This window comes from Rhinoraja longicauda, chromosome 28, assembly GCF_053455715.1.
Source record: "Rhinoraja longicauda isolate Sanriku21f chromosome 28, sRhiLon1.1, whole genome shotgun sequence".
In the NCBI taxonomy this organism is placed as follows: Eukaryota; Metazoa; Chordata; class Chondrichthyes; order Rajiformes; family Arhynchobatidae; genus Rhinoraja; species Rhinoraja longicauda.
Window position 1 is genome coordinate 26905615 of NC_135980.1, and position 19604 is coordinate 26925218.

Consider the following 19604-nt stretch of genomic DNA (forward strand, 5'->3'; position numbering starts at 1 on the left):
CGTGTGACCGTTGCCGGGCAGTTAACCGGCAGTGACATCAGTGGGACATGAAGCGATGGCGATGGAGGGCGATTCAGGTTGGTCTTCAGGCGGTTGTTTGTTTGTTTGGGGAGGGAGGGAGGGAGGGAGAAGGAGAAGGCTTAATGGAGCCAGAGTGGGAACAGTGAGGGGGAAAGGATACCACGGTTATTGGCTGGAATTCAGGTCCTTGCCAATCCCCTCAAAATGCAGGCAATTCGATGAACCACCACAGTTATGGAGACTGGAGGGAGGGAGGTGTTGATGCAGTTTGTCATCCAAACAAGGCATTATTTAATCTTTTTCCATTTACTTCGTGTTCTTTTCCCCTCAGCACTACCTTTGCTGAACCCCATGTTGTTGATTGGGAACTGGGAATAGATCAGGTTTAATCTTTTTCATTTACTTTGTGTTATTTTCCCCTCAGCTCTACCTTTGCTGAACCCCATGAATGTTGTTGATTGGGATCTGGTCCTGTCCTCTCTTCCCTCTTTCAGAATAGATCTTTTTCATTATTTCATGTTCTTTTCCCCTCAGCACTACCTTTGCTGAACCCCATGTTGTTGATTGGGAACTGGTCCTGTCCTCTGTTCCCTCTTTCAGAGTAGATCAGGTTTTGGTTTTGCGAAATAAAAATTATCTTGTTTCGTGCATGTGCATTTAGGACTAGAAAACAGCCTACTTGTCAATAGACAATAGGTGCAGGAGTAGGCCATTCGGCCCTTCGAGCCAGCACCGCCATTCAATGTGATCATGGCTGATCATTCTCAATCAGTACCCCGTTCCTGCTTTCTCCCCATACCCCCTGACTCCGCTTTCCTTAAGAGCTCTATCTAGCTCTCTCTTGAATGTATTCAGAGAATTGGCCTCCACTGCCCTCTGAGGCAGAGAATTCCACAGATTCACAACTCTCTGACTGAAAAAGTTTTTCCTCATCTCTGTTCTAAATGGCCTACCCCTTATTCTTAAACTGTGGCCCCTGGTTCTGGACTCCCCCAACATTGGGAACATGTTTCCTGCCTCTAATGTGTCCAACCCCTTAATAATCTTTCTACATCTTGCTGGTGATTAGTAGGCAACTTGATTGGCATGGATGAATTGAGCCAAAGGGCCTATTACTGACCTGCGTAACTCAATTACTCTATTCTCTCCCCCCACCCTTACACTTCCCTGAAATCCCTTGTTTATAATTGAAGAAGACAGAGTATTCCAAACCTGTATTTTTCAAAGAATAGTGTTCTTGTTTATGTGTTTGAAGGTTACATATTTTGCTGAAGCAGCACTTGTTTCTGCATGGAATGAAACAATGAATCTCTTAGTGTTGAGTTTAAAGGTTACATACCCAGATTGGCAGTAGCCTGTTTTTGTACTTTACTGCAATTGGATGTCATGTTACATTTATTTCTTTAGTAGTAGGATGCAGGATACTTGTTTTATAGGCCAATGCCTATTGTGCCAATGCTTGCATGTTGAAAGGCTGTATGATTAGCCCAAAGCCCCTAATCAAAACTTTGTAATTTTGTTTTCCTTTCAGTCTTATCTAATTCTCTTAAGTTCCTCTTTAATCTGCTTCCAGAGCCTTTTGAGCAGTGCATTCCAGATAACAACTGTTAAATTTAATCTCCTTCAGTTGACAATGGGTATATGGAATGAGTTGCCGGATGAGATAGTTGAGGCAGAAGCTATAACAACATTTAAAAGGTGTTCCGACCGGTTCATGGATAGGATAGGATGGGCCAAATGCAGGCAGGTGGGACTACTAGAGATGGACACCTTGGTCCACATGGGCATGTTGGGCTGAGGGGCCTGTTTCCATTTTGTATGACTGAGTTATTTTGTCATCAACTTCAATTCTGTGTCCTTTGACTTCTGACACTCTTCAACTTGAAGACATTATGAAAACAATATAACATTTTGAACTTTTCTATGAGCTCTGGTTTTAAAGATTCTCTCCTCCAAGTAAAATAGTCACAATAGTTCCAGCCCTTCATCCCTGCTAATATCCCAGTGACACTGCACCTATTTATTCCAAGGCAACCACTTTCTTCCAAAAATGTAATGCCTCAAATTGAACACAGTCCTCCAACTGAGGCATAACCAATGTTTTATAAAATTGTTGCTGCAGTTACTTAAGCCCTGCTGCATCAGATTTCAAGATGTCAAGATCAATTTATTGTCACATGTACCAATTAAAGTACAGTGAAATTTGAGTTACCAGTTAAGACCTATTCGTAAAGTCTTTGACTATGAATGAAATAACCCTTACGGCGTTTTAGCAGTATATTGAGAGTGCCAAGTGGGCTCCTGGGGCGCGGGGGGAAGAATCATCTTTTGCTCTGTTCCTTGCACACAGTTACTGCAAATCTGTACTGAGTGTGCATAACAACCTAGGAACTTTACAACCTTTCAGAATACTGTGCAGTGTTACATCCCTTGTTCTCTGGTTTACCTTGATCTCTCATACACAAAACGTTAGCAACCCAAGGACATCTGAAATACTATTGCCACAAGCTATCACCTACTATATCTTATTCATTTATCACCATGTTCTTGAGCATGATTAAGCAATAGAAAATACTAATTTTCAAATTATTCTGTGGTCTTATTTGTTCTCTTTGTAATCACCTGAAGCCCCAAAGGTCTTAGATCTACACAGTCGTACAATTAAGGCCTTTTGTGCTTATGTGAATTTAATCATTTCCATCTTTGGAACCTGAAAGCAAAGCCACCAATGTTCTAGGATCTGTATTTCTCTTTCAAAGGTCCTGCCCCCTCCCCTGTCATCAGTCTGAAGAAGGGTCTCGACCCAAAACGTCACCCATTCCTTCTCTCCTGAGATGCTGCCTGACCTGCTGAGTGACTCCAGCATTTTGTGAAATAGGAACAATGAAGTGATCGGTTACAATGAAAACCTACAGCAGCATCACAGACACGAGGGCTCAGACAACACATGAAACAAAAATTACATGTCATTTACACAAATTGCGCAAAACAATAAAATGGAGAATAAAAGGCTGTTCAAGGAAAAAAAAAATGAATCTTTCGCTATGTTTTGCGTTTTGCAGGAAAGATTGGTGGGGCTATTAAGTCCAGTGGTGAGCGATCCTTTAGTCTGGAGCGTCTTGGTTCTTCCAACCGACCAAATAAACTGTACGTGAATCTCATGAAACAAGAGGAGCTAATAGCGCAGAAGAAACGGGAGATTGAAGCCAAAATGGAGAAGGCAAAGAAGGACAGCTTCACAAAGCTGCAAGCAGCACCTGTTCAGTAAGTGCCAATTAATGCTTCCAATTGGCAGTGTTCCGTTAACTTCACTTCTCACAAGTTTATGTCCTTTGAGATGAAAGATCTGAGTACTATGAATGGAGCATTCATGAGATTTGTTACATTTGGATAACGAGTCGGCATGAATAGAAAGAAGACTGACTAACTAATAGAAACAGGCAAGAGGATAAATGGGTTACTTTCATTTTGACCAGCTCTAAATTGTGGCTTGTTACAGGGATCTGTGCTGAAGCCTTGACAATTTACAATCTATACCAAGGACAGAAGAAGGAACTGTGTTTTGGAGGAAAATGTGGTGTCAACTTTATTGCAAAGTCAATTGGGAGGAGGTCATGGTGAGCCTGTAAAGGGATAGATATGTTATGATCCGGCAAGAAATGGCAGGTCGAATATATTGAAGGTGAATGTGAAGTTATCCACTTTGGTGGGAAAAATAGGAAAAAGAGAAAATTGTTTACATGGAGAGAATTCTGTGCTGAGAAATCTTGGTGTCGTACATGAAATAAAATTAATATTATTGCACAGCAAGTAATTAAGAAATAAATGATATGTTGGCATTTATTGCAAGGGTAATTGAATACAGAAGAGGGGAAATCTGGAATGGAATACTTTATTGTCACGTGACAAAGCACAGTGAAATTCCTTGCTTGCATCCCCCAGGTATGCAAATAGTTGGCACATTCGGCACTGACAAAGTTACAAAGTACCCCTGCCAGCTCCTCTTTTGTTCGCCTAGTCCTACATTTTTTTATTATATATTCAAATCCTTCTGCATTAAAAGCCAATATACCATTCTCCTACCAAATAAGCTGTTGCACCCAACAGTTGACATTCAGCCCAATGTTTGCTCAATTTTGCAGCACGTTTTTGGAGCAACCTGTTGAAGTTGGATATTCTTATATCGAGCCCTTGTTTATTTTTGCTCTGCTGATTTGTGTGGAATTCATTCATGTTCTAACTATACTCTACAGGGACAATGACCAAAAGAACATGCCCAACAAATTTGCCAATGACGGGAGCTTCTTGCAGGCGTTCCTGAAGATGCAGAAGGAGAAATCAAGTACAGGTGAGGAGAATTTTTGGAGTGCCGACGGTGAAACAGTTCACCGCGTAGAGTTCTGAGCCATGCCGAAAGATCAACAGTTAGGATGCTCTTGCCACTACAGTGCCCTAGTTTACTTCACAGCAGGTCAGACAGCATCTGTGAAGATCTTTCAAATAAATAGTTTGGGAGGCTTTGGGTCTGATGTGCAGTGGTGGGTTGAAATTCCAGCAGGAGGTCACAAGGAGTGTTGATCTGATTGTTTCTTCACCAGGCAGGGGTGTTAATTGGAGACAAGAACCGATATAGGTATAGACCGTCAATTGCTCAAGCAATTTGTTACTCTCCGCCATTATTGTTGCTTCAATCGAAGACAGCAACTATTGTTCATAGGTGGAGTGCATAGTTTAAGAATGAACAAGAGAATTAGTTGTAAAATCATAGTGAGACATTTTCATAGTTGTGTTGGGAATTGGTGGATTTTATACCTGGATTATGGACCAGGTTAGAAGTTTAACTCTCATGCAGTGGCTGTGGATGTGGGTAAATTGGCAATTTTCAATGCAACTTCTCAGTTCGTGCTTTGATTGCAGTAACTGGCTCATTGATACCAGGCACTTTGTTTGAATCCACAAAGGGGGACCAACTGGTAATGGCAACAACTCCACCAGCCCTTCCGGGGCCCAGTCGCAAAAGAGACAGATTCTAATCGGCAAACGACCGGGCCTGGGAGTGAGTTCCTTGGGCAGCACATTAGGCCAAATGAAGAACTACACCCACGCCAAGCAAACCCCCGTTGCTAGCCGTCCCAGCGTCTTCCAGTCACCAGACCAAGACGACGACGATGAGGAGGAGGACGACGACGATCTTGAACAGTGGGCGGAAGTAAAAGGTAAGTTGCACTATCTATAATACTACATTAGAATTTAGCTGCTGCCACTGCACTGTGTAAGGACACTGGATGAAATTTGTGAGGGTTGGAAATATGCAAGGCTTGCAGTGAGGACAGTTTTATTTCTATTTCTCTTGAGGTTATTGACTTGTGCCGCACTTCAAGTCAACGGACAGTGATTTGACTTCGCGCAAGGTGGGGATACCAGTTAGGATCCCACTCACGCCAGCTGATCTCTCGTTTTCCATAGCATTCAGTTATTTTTCCACACTGGTGCTCCGACAAGTACAAAATCAGTTGCCTTGTTTCCAAAATGGCGATAAGACTACGCTTCAGAAATATTTCAATAATTGTACAACTTTTTCTTGTATTCTGACGTTCTTCTTGAAGATATGTATATAACCACTGTTGGCGTTCATTTCCTGCACTATGGTTGCAGCCTGTATTGTCTGCTACAACTTACAATGGTTTCTTCAGTAGTCGCCCCCAGCAAGGGCAGCAATCTCACGCAATTGCTGCCACTAGCAAATTCACATGCATCATGAAAGGGAAACATGTCACACACCCTGAATCAATGTCGGGCCAATCTCTGGAACATCCTACCAAATTTCATTATGGGAGTCACTACATAAACTCACTATTGCCCTCTCAAATTGGGGTAAGTAGCGATATTGGATTTATCTGTCGTGCCAATGTCCTGTGGCCTGGGACTCTCTTCCACACAGTTACTTGTGAAAGCTGGTGGGGACTATCAGATTGCACTGAAATTTTATTTGCTGTTAAACTATGGTGAGCGGACAATTGCAGTACCTAGTTAACCCACCAGCACCTTCTCCCTGTAACCGTATGGGTTTTCTCTGGGTGCTCCCATTTCTTCCTACATTCGAAAGACGTGCAGGTTTGTAGGTTAATTAGCTTTTGTGAAGATTGTCCCTAGTGTATAGGGTAGAAATAGCATACGGGGTGATTGCTGGGCAGCACGGACACGACGGGCTGAAGGGCCTGTTTCCATGGTACATCTCTGAACTAAACTAAAACTGAAATAATAGTTATCCTTCAGCCAACATCATCAAGGCTATTTATTCATCCATCATCACATTGCTGTTTATGGGATTTATTGTGCACAGATTGGCCGCTGCATTTCTTTCCTTACAAGCATGAAAACTGTTTACTTTACGGTCTGGAGTATTTTGAGACTTCTTGGAGCCTTGATAGACACAGTGGAAATGTGGTGCTAAATATGAATTGGGGGGGTTTTCAGCTGGGTGGCACATTTTAAAAAAATAAATCCATTTGTGGTAATTTCCTCTGGGTTTACTGGTGTAGAAAGTGCATGGATCTGACAGATTGGTTGTGAAATTAGTATCAGAGTAGCAGCTCTGTAATGAAAGCCTCAGCTATGATATGGAGCAAGAAAGCCCATCTTGAGAGAGTGTTTTGTGCTGTATATGGAGGGAAGTGAGAGACCTTTACATTTGCCTTTGTTACAAATGCATATTGAAATGGAGTGATAATGATAATTTGTTCTCGATATTGGCTACCTCCTGCTTTTAACCCATCCTCTTCCTGTGTCCTGCTCTCACACATCCACGTTTGTAGACCTTGTTTGGCTGTTGACTGTTGGGTGTGTGAGTTGAACTCGAGTACTGATAGCCTGCTTAAAGTTTCACCCCCAGAGGAACCGGAGGTGAGGAGCGTCGCTGAGAAGCTGGCGAAATATGTTGCAGATGGGGGCCACGAGGTTGAGAAGCTTGCCATCCAGAACAACAGGGACAACCCTGCTTTCTCGTGAGTATAGACAGTCTCTCAGTTCAGCTGAAAGAAATCGAGTGCAGGACTGCATTGGTGTCAGTGTTTAGGGGCGGCACAGTGGTTCAGCAATAGAGTTGCTGCCTTACAGCGCCGGAGGCCTGGGTTCGATCCCGACTACGGGTGCTGTCTGTACGGAGTCTGTACGTTCTCCCCGTGACCGCGTGGGTTTTCTCCTGTACTCCAAAGACATACAGGTTTGTAGGTTAATTGGCTTCGGTAAAATTGTCCCTAGTGTGCAGGGTAGTGTTAGTGATTACTGGTTGGCGTGGGCCAAATGGTCTGTTTCCCTGCTGTATCTCCAAAGAAAAGTTTAAAATTCCTGCCACTGCTTTATCAATGTTGACTATGAAAGAGCCAATGTTTATTGATCATGTCTGTGTTAATGCCAGAGCTCGTATATACAGTTTCCTGGCAACTCTCCAAACCTCCCTTACGGTAGCATGGCGAAACTGGCCTCTGATTTAGTCACAAAATGCTGGAGTAACTCAGCAGGTCAGGCAGCATCTCGGGAGAGAAGGAATGGGTGACGTTTCGGGTCGAAACCCTTTTGGGTCTCGACCCGAAACGTCACCCATTCCTTCTCTCCCGAGATGCTGCCTGACCTGCTGAGTTACTCCAGCATTTTGTGAATAAATCGATTTGTACCAGCATCTGCAGTTATTTTCTTATCCTCTGATTTAGTCAGTCTGGAGAGCCGAAAGGAAGGGGTATATGTGGCTAAACTGGGTGCAGCTCCCATCGTCCATTCTGTGTGACTGCGCGTTGGGTGTGTGGGAATTCCCTAATGACGTCTGTTGTTTCCTTTTGCAGCTTCTTGTATGATCGCAACAGCCGGGCTTTTCTTTATTACAAGAAAAAAGTTGCTGAAATCAAACGAGAAAGACTGCTCAGTCAGTCGGCACCCAAGTCCCCGGCACCAACCTCCACCCCCTCGGCATCTGTCATAAAAGGTAGGACAATCAGAAAGGGGTCTAACCTTTCACTTTCGGATTTACCTTGTACGCAAAGTTAAAGTCGGGATTGGAGTTTAGACCAACCTTGTCTTTGACCCCATGGAGTTGAATTGAAATCTAGATCCAGCGGCCTAGTTGACCTCTCTTTGAATTAGCAGAGCTTGGCGCAATCTACAATGCGAGTCCAGTAACTGATGAGCACAAATCTTCTCTGATTGAACCTGCAGATAGACACAAAGTGCTGGAGTAACTCCGGGTCAAGCAGAATCTGGAGAAAAAGAATAGGCGACGTTTCAGGTTGGAACTTCAAAAAGGAGTCCGAAGAAGGGTTCCGATCCGAAACGTCACCTATTCCTTTTTCTCCAGAGATGCCGCCTGTCCCGCTGAGTTACTCCACCGTTTTGTGTATAGCTTCAGTATAAACTAGCATCTACAGTTCCTTCCCACACTGATTGAACCTGTGTTAGATCTCCTTGGACGGGGATGAGCTCTGCATGATCTTTGTGTGCCATCAGGATGAAGGTAGAAGTGAATCACTGCAGCTTTGACACTTCAGTATCGTGCAATCAATGTGTAAAATCGTTATATTCCACTGTCTTGAACATGAAAATGTACAAACACATGCTCTCTGATTACAATCTCTATTTGTGGACTGATATATTTGCAGAAACTTGGAGCGTGGGACAGCATGTGGATTTAATGCGATTTGTCCATTTTTTTTGTTTAATTTATATGAGATCGTGCAATAAAAAAATAAGGCCATTCAGCCCCTCATGTCTGTGTCAGTTCTTTCTTCAAGTTATCCAGTTGGTCATATTCTCTTCTGTATCTTTGTGCCCTATATTTTCCTTGCCATTGGAAAAATGTATCCAATTCTCTTTAGGGAACTTGATTTCAACCTGCTTCCACTGTGCTTTTGTACAATTAATTCCAGGTTAGCCTGCCGTATATTAAAAAAATCCTATTGCCCCTGAGTATTTCACCAATTAATCTTAAATCTTCAATTTGATTATTGACCTTTCTGCGGGTAGAAATAATTTCTCCCAATTTATACTGGCGAAACCATTTGTGATTTAGCACACATCTATTAAACCTCTTAATTTCTCTGCTCAAAGGAGAACAATCCTAAATTTTCTAGACTTGATTTTAGCTAGAATTGCATAGCATATACAGCTTACAAATCCGACTACATTCTATCTTTGTACTGCCCCCTCCCCTGACATCAGTCTGAAGAAGGGGCTTGACCCGAAACGTCACAAAAAAAGACCCATTCCTTCTCTCCAGAGATGCTGCCTGACCCGCTGAGTTACTCCAGCACTTTGTGTCTGCCTCCGATTTAAACCAGCATCTGCCGGGTTTTTTTCCTGCACCTCTTACAAATAGGAGAGATTGGTTCATACCCAATTGGTTATACAGGTGATTATGTTTCACTGATACCCCTTTTCGACTCTTCTCTGTCAACTTATCACATTTTGTTCTATTCTGGTCTCCCTCATGCATCTAAATGCATCAAAAAATATTTGCCTCATTCACCCTCTAATGGCAAGTTCACCCTCTAATGATAACGTTTCTCCCAATTTCATTATTTAATTATGTTCATGGTGATTGTTTGTTATATTGCTTTCGAACTGAGTGTACGGATCCTGAAGGATTGCTCTGATGTGATTATACTGTGACAGTAGTGTAAGAAAATAACTGCAGATGCTGGTACAAATCGAAGGTTTTTATTCACAAAATGCAGGAGTAACTCAGCAGGTCAGGCAGCATTCCTTCTCTCCTGAGATGCTGAGTTACTCCAGCATTTTGGGAATAAATACTGTAACATTATCTCTGCAATTGAAGGGCAGTATTTCAGAATGGAAAACAATCAAAGCCGAGTGAGTGGCTTGAGAGCTGGATCTGTGGCTCCCATGAAACCACTTGTGCGTGTGCTTTAACTAATGCTCTCCCTGTATCCCACTCTTACCCATCCACACCTATAGACCTTGTTTGGCTGTTGACTGTTGGGTGTGTGAGTTGAACTCAAGTACTGATAGCCTGCTTAAAGTTTCACCCCCAGACGACCCGGAGCTCCGGAGTGTGATTGAGAAGTTGGCAAAGTTTGTGGCGGACGGGGGTCCAGATGTGGAAAAGATGGCCGTTCAGGATAATCAGGACAACCCTGCCTTCTGGTGAGCAATATTTCATTATCATGTCTTGTTCCCAAAGCTGGTCGCCATTTTAACCATATGTGCCAATATGTATTGTCCTTCATAAGCTCCTAAAAAACTTTCTGCAATGGATTTTTCACCATCAAACTGAATATCTTGTTAGAGAGGAGGAGAAATAGCCCTGCTAAGTTACTCCAGCATTTTGTGTCTATCTTGAATATCTTGTTATGTGGGTTGGTGTCTAATTTTGTTTGATCAGCCCCTGAAATTATCTTGTGATGTCTTAATACATTAAAGATGATTAGCGTCAAGTGAACAGCATTTCCTGACTTAGACTTTACTTTTAGACTTTAGTGATACGGCGCGGAGACAGGCCATTCAGCCCACCGAGTCCGCTCCAACCACCAATCACCATACCCCAACACTATCCCACACACTAGGGACAATTTACAACATTACCTAAGCCAATTAACCTGTATGTCTTTAGAATGTGGGAGAAAACCGGAGCACCCGGAGAAAACCCACATGGTCACAGGGAGAACGTACAAACTCCGTACAGTCAGCACCCGTAGTCTGGATCGAACCCGGGTCTCTGGCACTGTGAGGCAGCAAGTCCACCGCTGCATCACTGGAAATGGTCATTCCGGGCTGGTTCTTACCAGTAACCTTTCTGACTCCTCTTTCACTCCATAGGTTTCTGTATGAGCAGAATAGCGATGCTTATCGATACTACAGGGACACAGTCGAAGTCTTCTGTAAAGTGAAAGCTATCGCGCAGAAAGCTGTTCAAGCAAGCTTGATGACAGTGCCGACTGCAGCCGAACAGAAGAGGAAAGGCTCTCCTGACTCCACTTCTAACGACTTGCCCACTGAGCCTGCAGCCGCGCCGCCATCTTCATCTTTGCTTAAAAAGAGAAAGAAGAGCCGGTGGGGCCCAGAGGACGACAAGATTGAACTTCCTCCTCCTGAATTGGCTTATCCCATGCAAGTGCCTGGCTTAACAAGTAAGTTCAACTCAATCCTTCCCCTGGCTTAATAAGTAAGTTCTGCGAATGCGCTAGTGATCTTAGGCGGCACGGTGGCGCAGCGGTAGAGTTGCTGCCTTACAGCGAATGCAGCGCCGGAGACTCGGGTTCGATCCTGACTACGGGTGCTGTCTGTACGCAGAGTGTATGTTCTCCTCGTGACCTGCGTGGCTTTTCTCCGAGATCTTCGGTTTCCTCCCACACTCCAAAGACGTACAGGTATGTAGGTTAATTGGCTGGGCAAATGTCAAAATTATCCCTAGTGGGTGTAGGATAGTGTTAATATGCGGGGATCGCTGGGCGGCGCGGACCCGGTGGGCCGAAGGACCTGTTTCTGCACTGTATCTCTAAATCTAAAAATATAAATCTTACTGGTACCAGACATCGGGGAAAGACGAGGAGTCTGGAGGTTCAACTAGCATTCGTTGAGTAAATTGCCAATTTGATCAAAGAAGCGGTGGCGTGTTGGTGTACATGGGATGAAGGTGAGTAGGTGGGATTTTGTCCAGGTAGTGGAGTTAATCTGCAAGTGATGGAATGATTCAGCCAAAGGGCGTTTTCATGTTACAAAACATTAACAGTATTTTGTCACCTGTCATAGTATATTGACAGCCGACAATGGTAGCAGAGTGTGTAGGATAGCGCTGGTGGATGCGGATCGCTGGTTGGACGTTGTGGGCTTCACCTTCCCTCGATTATCGTTGCCCTTTGCACATCTTCCATTCATTTGCCCTAAATACCGTCTGTACCTCTCATTCCCCTTTTCCCCTGACTCGTTCAGTCTGAAGAGTGGTCTCGCCCTCGACCCGAAGGGTCTCGCCTATTCCTTCTCTCCAGAGATGCTGCCTGACCCGCTGAGTTACTCCAGCTTTTTGAGTATCTTTGGTCTATCTCCGGCCTCACGGCGCCGGAGACCCGGGTTTGAACCTGACTACGAGCGGTCTCTGTATGGGCTTTGTATGTTCTCTCTGTGACCGCCTGGGTTTTCTCCAGGCGATCTGTTTTCCTCCCACAGTCCAAAAAAGTACAGGTTTGTAGATTAATTGTCTTCTGTAAATTGTCCTTAGTGTGTAGGATATTGCTAGTGCATGGGGTGGTCACTGTTCGTTGCGGACTTGGTGGGCCAAAGGCACTATTTTTACGCTGAATAATAGGTGGGGGTAGAAAAGAAGACAAAAACAGAGGCGAGGGGGAAATGCGCGGCCGGTGGAAGTGGGAGGGGGGAGGGTTGGGTGGAGATGGTTGCTGGAAGGAACATAAGCTGTAGCAGTGGTAGACTCTGATAAACAAGGGAGGCGTTACATGACAGTGGGAATAACTGTGCTCGAGTTGGCTCCTTTGTGTCATATCTACATTGCCGTGGTGTTGACACATTGAAGTAATGCACCTTCTCTGCGTGTGTTTGATTGCAGCTCAGGAGTTGAAGGGGCTCGGCTATCAGAAAGGTAAGCCAGTCGGATTGGTGGGTGTCACCGAGCTCAGCGATGCACAGAAGAAGCAGATAAAGGAACAGCAGGAGGTAAATAAATGGCAGCAGCATGATCGTTTAGTGGCAGGGTGCGGCTGTGGGCAGTGCTGCCTCGCTGTGAGGCGGTTTCGCTGCGGGGCGGTTTAGCTGCGGGGCGGTTTAGCTGCGGGGCGGTCTCGCTGCGGGGCGGTCTCGCTGCGGGGCGGTCTCGCTGCGGGGCGGTCTCGCTGCGGGGCGGTCTCGCTGCGGGGGGGTCTCGCTGCGGGGCGGTCTCGCTGCGGGGCGGTCTCCGGCATTTCTGCAGCAGTGGTTGGAGCTGTCTGCCTCTGGACCTTCTCATTCTGTCCTGCATTGCTCCTGAACAGCAGCACTGTCGGGGAAAGGCCTGTGATTAAATACTCCTTGTTTTTTTCCCCTCGGATGCTGACCTTCCCCGCTGTGCTTACTCCCGTGATAATTATTTAAAGAAATAAAACTTTGGCAGCAAAAATGGAAACAAACGTTAAACTAATGAATGGCACTGGAGGTAGATAGCTAACGTGCTTTGAGTGGGGGGGGGGAATCCAGGGACGTGGATCGTTTACAGCAGACATTCTGTAATCGTGGGCACTGTGAAGGCAACATGCAGACAGTGGATTATGATATATAGAGGGGTAAAAACAAGCGTAGGTAAATGGAATTACTGTGTTTAGCACAGAGAATAGGAGAGAGGGAGGCTGAGAAATAGTTGTGAGTGGGAGCATAGATTGATAGACAGTTTGGTGTATTATAGCATTAATAACTTCATGGAGATAAGAGCTGAAGGAAGGAGCAGAGATGTACACGACAGATGCTGGGAGCCTGGCACTGAGAGAGCCACAGATCACGATGCAGAGGAATACAGATATATTCTGAGAGAGGGTCTGACGAAGGGTCTCGGCCCAAAACATCACCTATTCCTTTTCTCCAGAGGTGCTGTCTGACCCCCTGAGTTACTTCAGCATTTTGTGTCTATCTTGGATAGATTCTGAGGTGCAGTAAGAAAGAGAGAGATTGTCAAACTGACAGACTAAGTAACTAGGCAGAGGAAGGAATAGGAGACCCAACCAATTTGCACACGGCCGAAAACGACATGGTGTTCATTACAAAGTGAGGCTGAAGGATCGACAGGAAAAATAAGGCAGACACAACATGCTGGAGTAACTCAGCGGGACAGGCAGCATCTCTGGGGAGGAGGAATGGGTGATGTTTCGGGTCGAGACCCTCCTCCTCCTCTCCAGAGATGCTGCCTGTCCCGCTGAGTTACTCCAGCATTTTGTGTCTTATCTACAATTTAAACCAGTATCTGCAGTTCTTTCCTGGACTGGAAAAATAATATATTCAAGCTGTATTTACAGAGGAGGGCAAGGTGGAGCTATGTAGTGATGCTCAGGCAGGGGTTTTCGAGATTTTGTGGTACTTCACAGTTGAAGAACTCGAGTAGGCAGTGGGGGTTGGGGAAGGGTTGGTGGCATTGCAGCTGGCTCTGAACGTACCAGGGAGCTGAAGTGATTTCCGGATGGTTTGCAGATGCAGCAGATGTACGACATGATCATGCAGCACAAGCAAGCCATGCACGAGATGCAGATGATGTGGGAGAAAGCTATGCAGGATCACCGGCACGAGTACGACAGCGACGAGGAGATCGATGGTGACGCGGGGACCTGGGAGCATCGCCTGCGGCACATGGAGATGGAGAAGACCAGAGGTAAATGTGGGGCCGCAGTCAATACAGTGCTGCAATGGAGTCTTCCTCAGAAGGCTCGGGAGGTTTGACAACCAGTCCCCCAACAACTCTCACCAACTTCTACAGATGCGCCATAAAAAGCACTTTATGGAGGCAGTCTGCAGCAGCTCAATACATGTGCTGGTTGCATGTACCCCCCCCCCCCTCTGGCTGGACACCAGTCCTCCAGCAGAGCCATTCAAAATGTCTGACGACCACCTCCGATACGCTCGAGTTTGTTAACTGAACCATCACACCTAGAAACTGAAAGGCAAGTGACCTTGTGGCCTCTAGATTCACACTGTTGACTGTGGCTGATAAGTCCCCGAATCACGTTTACTGTGTGCTTCTTGGTTTACAACTTTGCCACCCAGTAGTAACCTGCAGGTTAAAAAACAAATAGTGTAAGATCTATTGGGAGAGAAAAAAAAATGCAACCCTTTTCATAACCTCACAAAGTACTGAAAATATGTGAAATCCTTTTTGAGGTGTCATACCACAGGATATACAGCAACCAATTTCCACAAAGTGAGCCTCTACAAACAGCAATACGATAATGAACAATTTGTCAGGAACAATGAACTGTACGGAGTTTGTATGTTTTCCCTGTGACCACGTTCGTTTTCTCCAGGTGCTCCGGTTTCCCTCCACACTCCCAAGGAGTACAGGAATGTAGGTTAATTGGTTTCGGTAAAAATTGTAACTTGTCCCTGGTGTGCAGGATAGTCCTAGTGTACGGGGTGATGGGACTTTACTGGCTTTACCCCCCTTACATTAAACGTTATTCCCTTATCATGTATCCATACAATGTAAATGGCTCCATTGTAATCATGTATTGACTTTCCACTGACTGGCTAGCACGCAACTATTTCTTCTTGCGTTTGAGGCAGCAGAAGTTATGTAACGGCCTCCAGGCGCTGTAGCCAGTGCAATGTGCTGTTGTCGAGGGCCGTGAGGTCTACCCCTCCACCAGGGGGACGGAGGACAGTGCAGTCGAAAATGCCGTGCTGCGCTGTTTGCTGGTCTGCTCCACACATGCAGGCTGCTGATGGACGCAACCCCCAACGATGCATGTTGGCGTTGAACCGGCCGACCCCTGTGCGGAGCCGGTTCAGGGCGACCCACTCTTTGCGGGGCGTGTCCGAGCCGGGTGGGGCTGTGGTGTTCGGTGCAACAGTGAATTGAGGAGGTGGCGATGTCTGTTCCCAGCTGGTTCTCCAGGCTCCTAGCACACAACAAAAGCTTTTCACTGTATCTCGGTACACGTGACAATAAACTAAACTGAACTGAAGTCCAAACAACCAATTTTCTTTTTATCCTGTGGCCTGTATCGAGCTAATATCACAATGAAGCATTCCTGTCTCTTTCCACCTTCCAAACAATTCCTTGAGATGATTCACGTCCATTAAAGTTTGTGAATGCTTATTTTGATATGTTCTTCCATCCAAGCTTGGTTGCAAGTGCTGTAATCATTCTCTGACTCTTGGGGAGTGATGGGTTGGGATGACGGGGTGAGGTGGTGAAGATGCAGTGTGGTCCTTCTCTGAAACATCTAGTAACGTTGTATAGACACACAAAGCTGGAGTAACTCAGCGGGTTAGACAGCATCTCTGGAGAAAAGGGATAGGTGACGTATCGGGTCAAGATCCTTCTTCACTCCAATCGTTCTCGACCCGAAACCTCATCTATCCCTTTTCTCCAGAGATGCTGTCTGACCCGCTGAGTTACTCCAGCTTTGTGTGTCGTATCATTGGTTTAAGCCAGCATCGGCAGTTCATTCCTACACATAGTAACATTGTATACTGGTCTTTAAACCATTAACAATCTGTCTTGTTATTTGGTAGAGTGGGCAGAACAACTGACAGAAATGGGTCGAGGGAAACATTTTATTGGAGACTTTCTTCCTCCTGATGAATTGGACAAATTCATGGAGACATTCAAAGCTCTAAAAGTAAGTCAGATTGTCTGGAAATACTTCTTAAGGTAGATTGTCTATTGCTACTTTAGGTAGCTCTTTTGCATCCCTAATAACGGACACCATTCCTCCCCTAATGATCCGTGTATTGTCACCATGTGGTGGTGGAGAAGCTTGTGTGGTCCTGAGAGCGATGCTGTCTGGAGCTGTACTCCTGGTGGGGTCACCCCATGGCGGTAAGGTCAAGGGGGAGGTCCCTGACAAAGAGCAATCCAACCAAGACCTCAACGGAGGACGATGGCTGACTTTAGTGGAGCATCACAACGGCTGGGAAGGCGGATGAAGGCTGCAGCAGAAAAGGGTCCCCGGTCGTCTTGGACTCCACGCCACTGGATCCTGACCCAGATCTGTCAAGGACCGTGTGGTGGCTGTCTGTGCACCAGTCTCCCCACGTTAAACAAAGCCACGCACAGGCGTCCTAAAGGACAGTCATATTCGCTTCTAGTGGCCGCCGATGATGCTGATCTGTTATAATGAGAATAAATATTGCTCTCCTTGAATCCCTATCATTCTGTGTGTGAATGCTTCAGTGTGTCCTGTCCATTTTCTGCAGGAAGGCAGGGAGCCTGATTATTCCGACTACAAGGATTTCAAAATTACCGTGGAGAACATCGGTTACCAAATGTTGATGAAAATGGGCTGGAAGGAAGGTGATGGTCTGGGCTCTGAAGGTCAAGGCATCAGAGCTCCAGTCCCCAGGTACAGAATAAATGGTGGCACATCTCTGCTCTGATCTGTGAAGTATTCACCCTGTATTGTCCCCCTGAGTTTAAATGGCATTCTGCCTGAGCTGGGGAACGGGCAGAGCTGTGTGATTCCAGCACTTGTTCAACCAGGACATTCCTTTCTATCCTTCAACGTCCTTGCCTGAACTGGAGTTTAGAAGGATGAGATGCGATCCAATAGAGACGTATAAAATTATGGAAGGGCTGGACAAGCTAGATGCAGGAAAAAATGTTCCCAATGTTGGAGTCCAGAACCAAAGAATAAAGGGGAGGCCATTTAAAACTGAGGTGAGAAGGAACTTTTTCACCCAGAGAGTTGTGAATCTGTGGAATTCTCTGCCACAGAAGGCAGTGTAGGCCAAGTCATTGGATGAGTTTAAAAGAGTTAGATAGAACTCTAGGGGCTAGTGGAATCAAGGAGTATGGGGAGAAGGCAGGCACAGTTTACTGATTGTGGATGATCAGCCATGATCACAATGAATGGCGGTGCTGGCTCGAAGGGCTAAATGGCCTCCTCACCTATTTTCTATGTTTCTATGAGCTATAGGGAGAGGTTGAGCAGGCTATGAGTTTATTCCATGGAGTGCAGGAGGATGAGGGGTGATCTTATAGAAGTGTACAAAATCATGAGAGGAATAGATCGGGTAAACGTCTTTTGCCCAGAATGGGGGAATCAAGAAACAGGGGACATAGGTTTAAGGTGAGAGGGGAAAGATTTAATAGGAACTTGAGGAGTAACTTTTTGACACCAAAAGCGGGTGGCTGTATGAAGGAGCTGCTCGAGGCAGATACTATCGCAATGGTAAAAGAAGCATTTAGGATGGGTTTAGTCCGAGGACAGGATGGGTTTAGAGGGAGATGGACCAAACTCAGGCAGGTGGGACCAGTGTAGATGGGGCATGTTGGTAGGCATGGGCAAGTTGGGCCGAAGGGCCTGACACTATCTTGGCCTTCGCTGCTGCAGGGAGAACAGCTTCATCTCCTCCCCGGACTGAAGTCTTGTGTCTCTGGAACCAGAAATAAAACGATCAAAGAGTAATATGGTGTGAAGCATTTTGGTGATGGTGGGTTTATTTTTGCCGTACGTACAGAGGCACCACGGCGGTAGACGGGGCTGGGTTTGGTGTTGATCGCCCGGCAGACCTGAGTAAGGATGATGATGAATATGAGGCATTCCGCAAACGGATGATGCTGGCCTACAGGTTCAGGCCCAACCCACTGGTAGGTGATGACTGGAACACACACACTGTCCGCTCTCAGTGTCGGACCTGTGTCTGCAGTACACCACTTGCTGCACAGAGTTAATTCAACATCCTCTGTGAAAATCATCCTCTACAAATCCTCTGTAAAAGTGATCTAAACAATGAACTGTTTAGATCATTCCCCCCCCCCCCTCTTTCTCGTAGCTATAAGGTGAGAATGGGAAAGTTCAATGGAGATGTGCTGTGCAATGAGGGGAGGGGGGGCCTGGAACATATTGTCAGGGGTGGTGGTGGTGGAGGCAGATAGGGCAGTGGCGTTTAACATAGACACATGGCAGGGCAGGGAATGGAGGGGCAGGGAATGGAGGGACATGGATGGTGTACAGGCAGATGAGATCGGTTCAACTCGGCGGCGTGTTTGGCACTGTTCTAAGTTGCTATAAATGTGCTGCCTTTCTGTGCCTGACAACAGCAGCCTAATTGACCAGTGCAGCAGGCTTGAGCGGCTGAATAGCTTTTTCCTGTGACTAGTTTAGTTTAGAGATACAGCGCGGGAAACAGGCCCTTTGGCCCACCGGGTCCGCGCCGACCAGCGATCCCCGCACACGAACACCATCCCACACCCACTAGCGACAATCTTAACATTTACCAAGCCAATTAACTTACAAACCTGTACGTCTTTGGAGTGCGGGAGGAAACCGAAGATCTCAGAGAAAACCCACGCAGGTCACGAGGAGAACGTACAAACTCCGTGCAGACGGCGCCCGTAGTCGGGATCGAACCCGGGTCTCTGGCGCTGTGAGGTAGAAACTCTACCGCTGTGCCCGGTTTTTGTTGAAAATAACATTTGACTTTTTCTTTTATTTCAGAATAACCCAAGGAGACCTTATTACTGACTTGCTCACACTGCTGGAAGAGACTTTACTATTCAATCGTTGGCTGTGATGTTTAGTTTGTTTCAACAGCACAACAGTCAGTTGAACATACTTACGTGGGATGAATCCAAGAGTTGGTTTTCCTTCATTAAACTGTTAGAACTCTCTGTATCACTGATATTAGGTCACCCATACTCATTTCCATGCTCTGCAAGGAGCCTATTCCCCTCATCAGGAGGCTGGCTAGGGTGTTGCAGGAAAAGTAATTAAATTAAAATTTCCTGAGTTATTAGGAAAAAAACTGCAGATGCTGGTTAAAATCGAAGGCAGACACAGAATGCCGGAGTAACTCAGCGGGACAGGCAGCGTCTCGGGAGAGAAGTGAATGGGTGACCTTTCGGGTCGAGACCCTTCAGACTGATGTCAGGGGAGGGGGAG

The 19604-nt window shown here is 45.8% G+C and overlaps 1 protein-coding gene across 1 annotated transcript; it reads left to right on the forward strand.

Annotated features, from left to right (window-relative positions):
- The first annotated feature begins 37 nt into the window (after window positions 1–37).
- Window positions 38–19604, forward strand: sugp1 (SURP and G patch domain containing 1). Its single transcript, XM_078423795.1, has 14 exons — window positions 38–77; window positions 3084–3285; window positions 4275–4369; window positions 4983–5237; window positions 6902–7025; window positions 7860–7999; window positions 10050–10173; window positions 10846–11156; window positions 12590–12696; window positions 14194–14371; window positions 16234–16340; window positions 16918–17063; window positions 18181–18310; window positions 19161–19604. The coding sequence occupies exons 1-14, from the start codon at window positions 56–58 to the stop codon at window positions 19185–19187; spliced, it is 1968 nt and encodes a 655-aa protein (XP_078279921.1). The 5' UTR covers window positions 38–55; the 3' UTR covers window positions 19188–19604.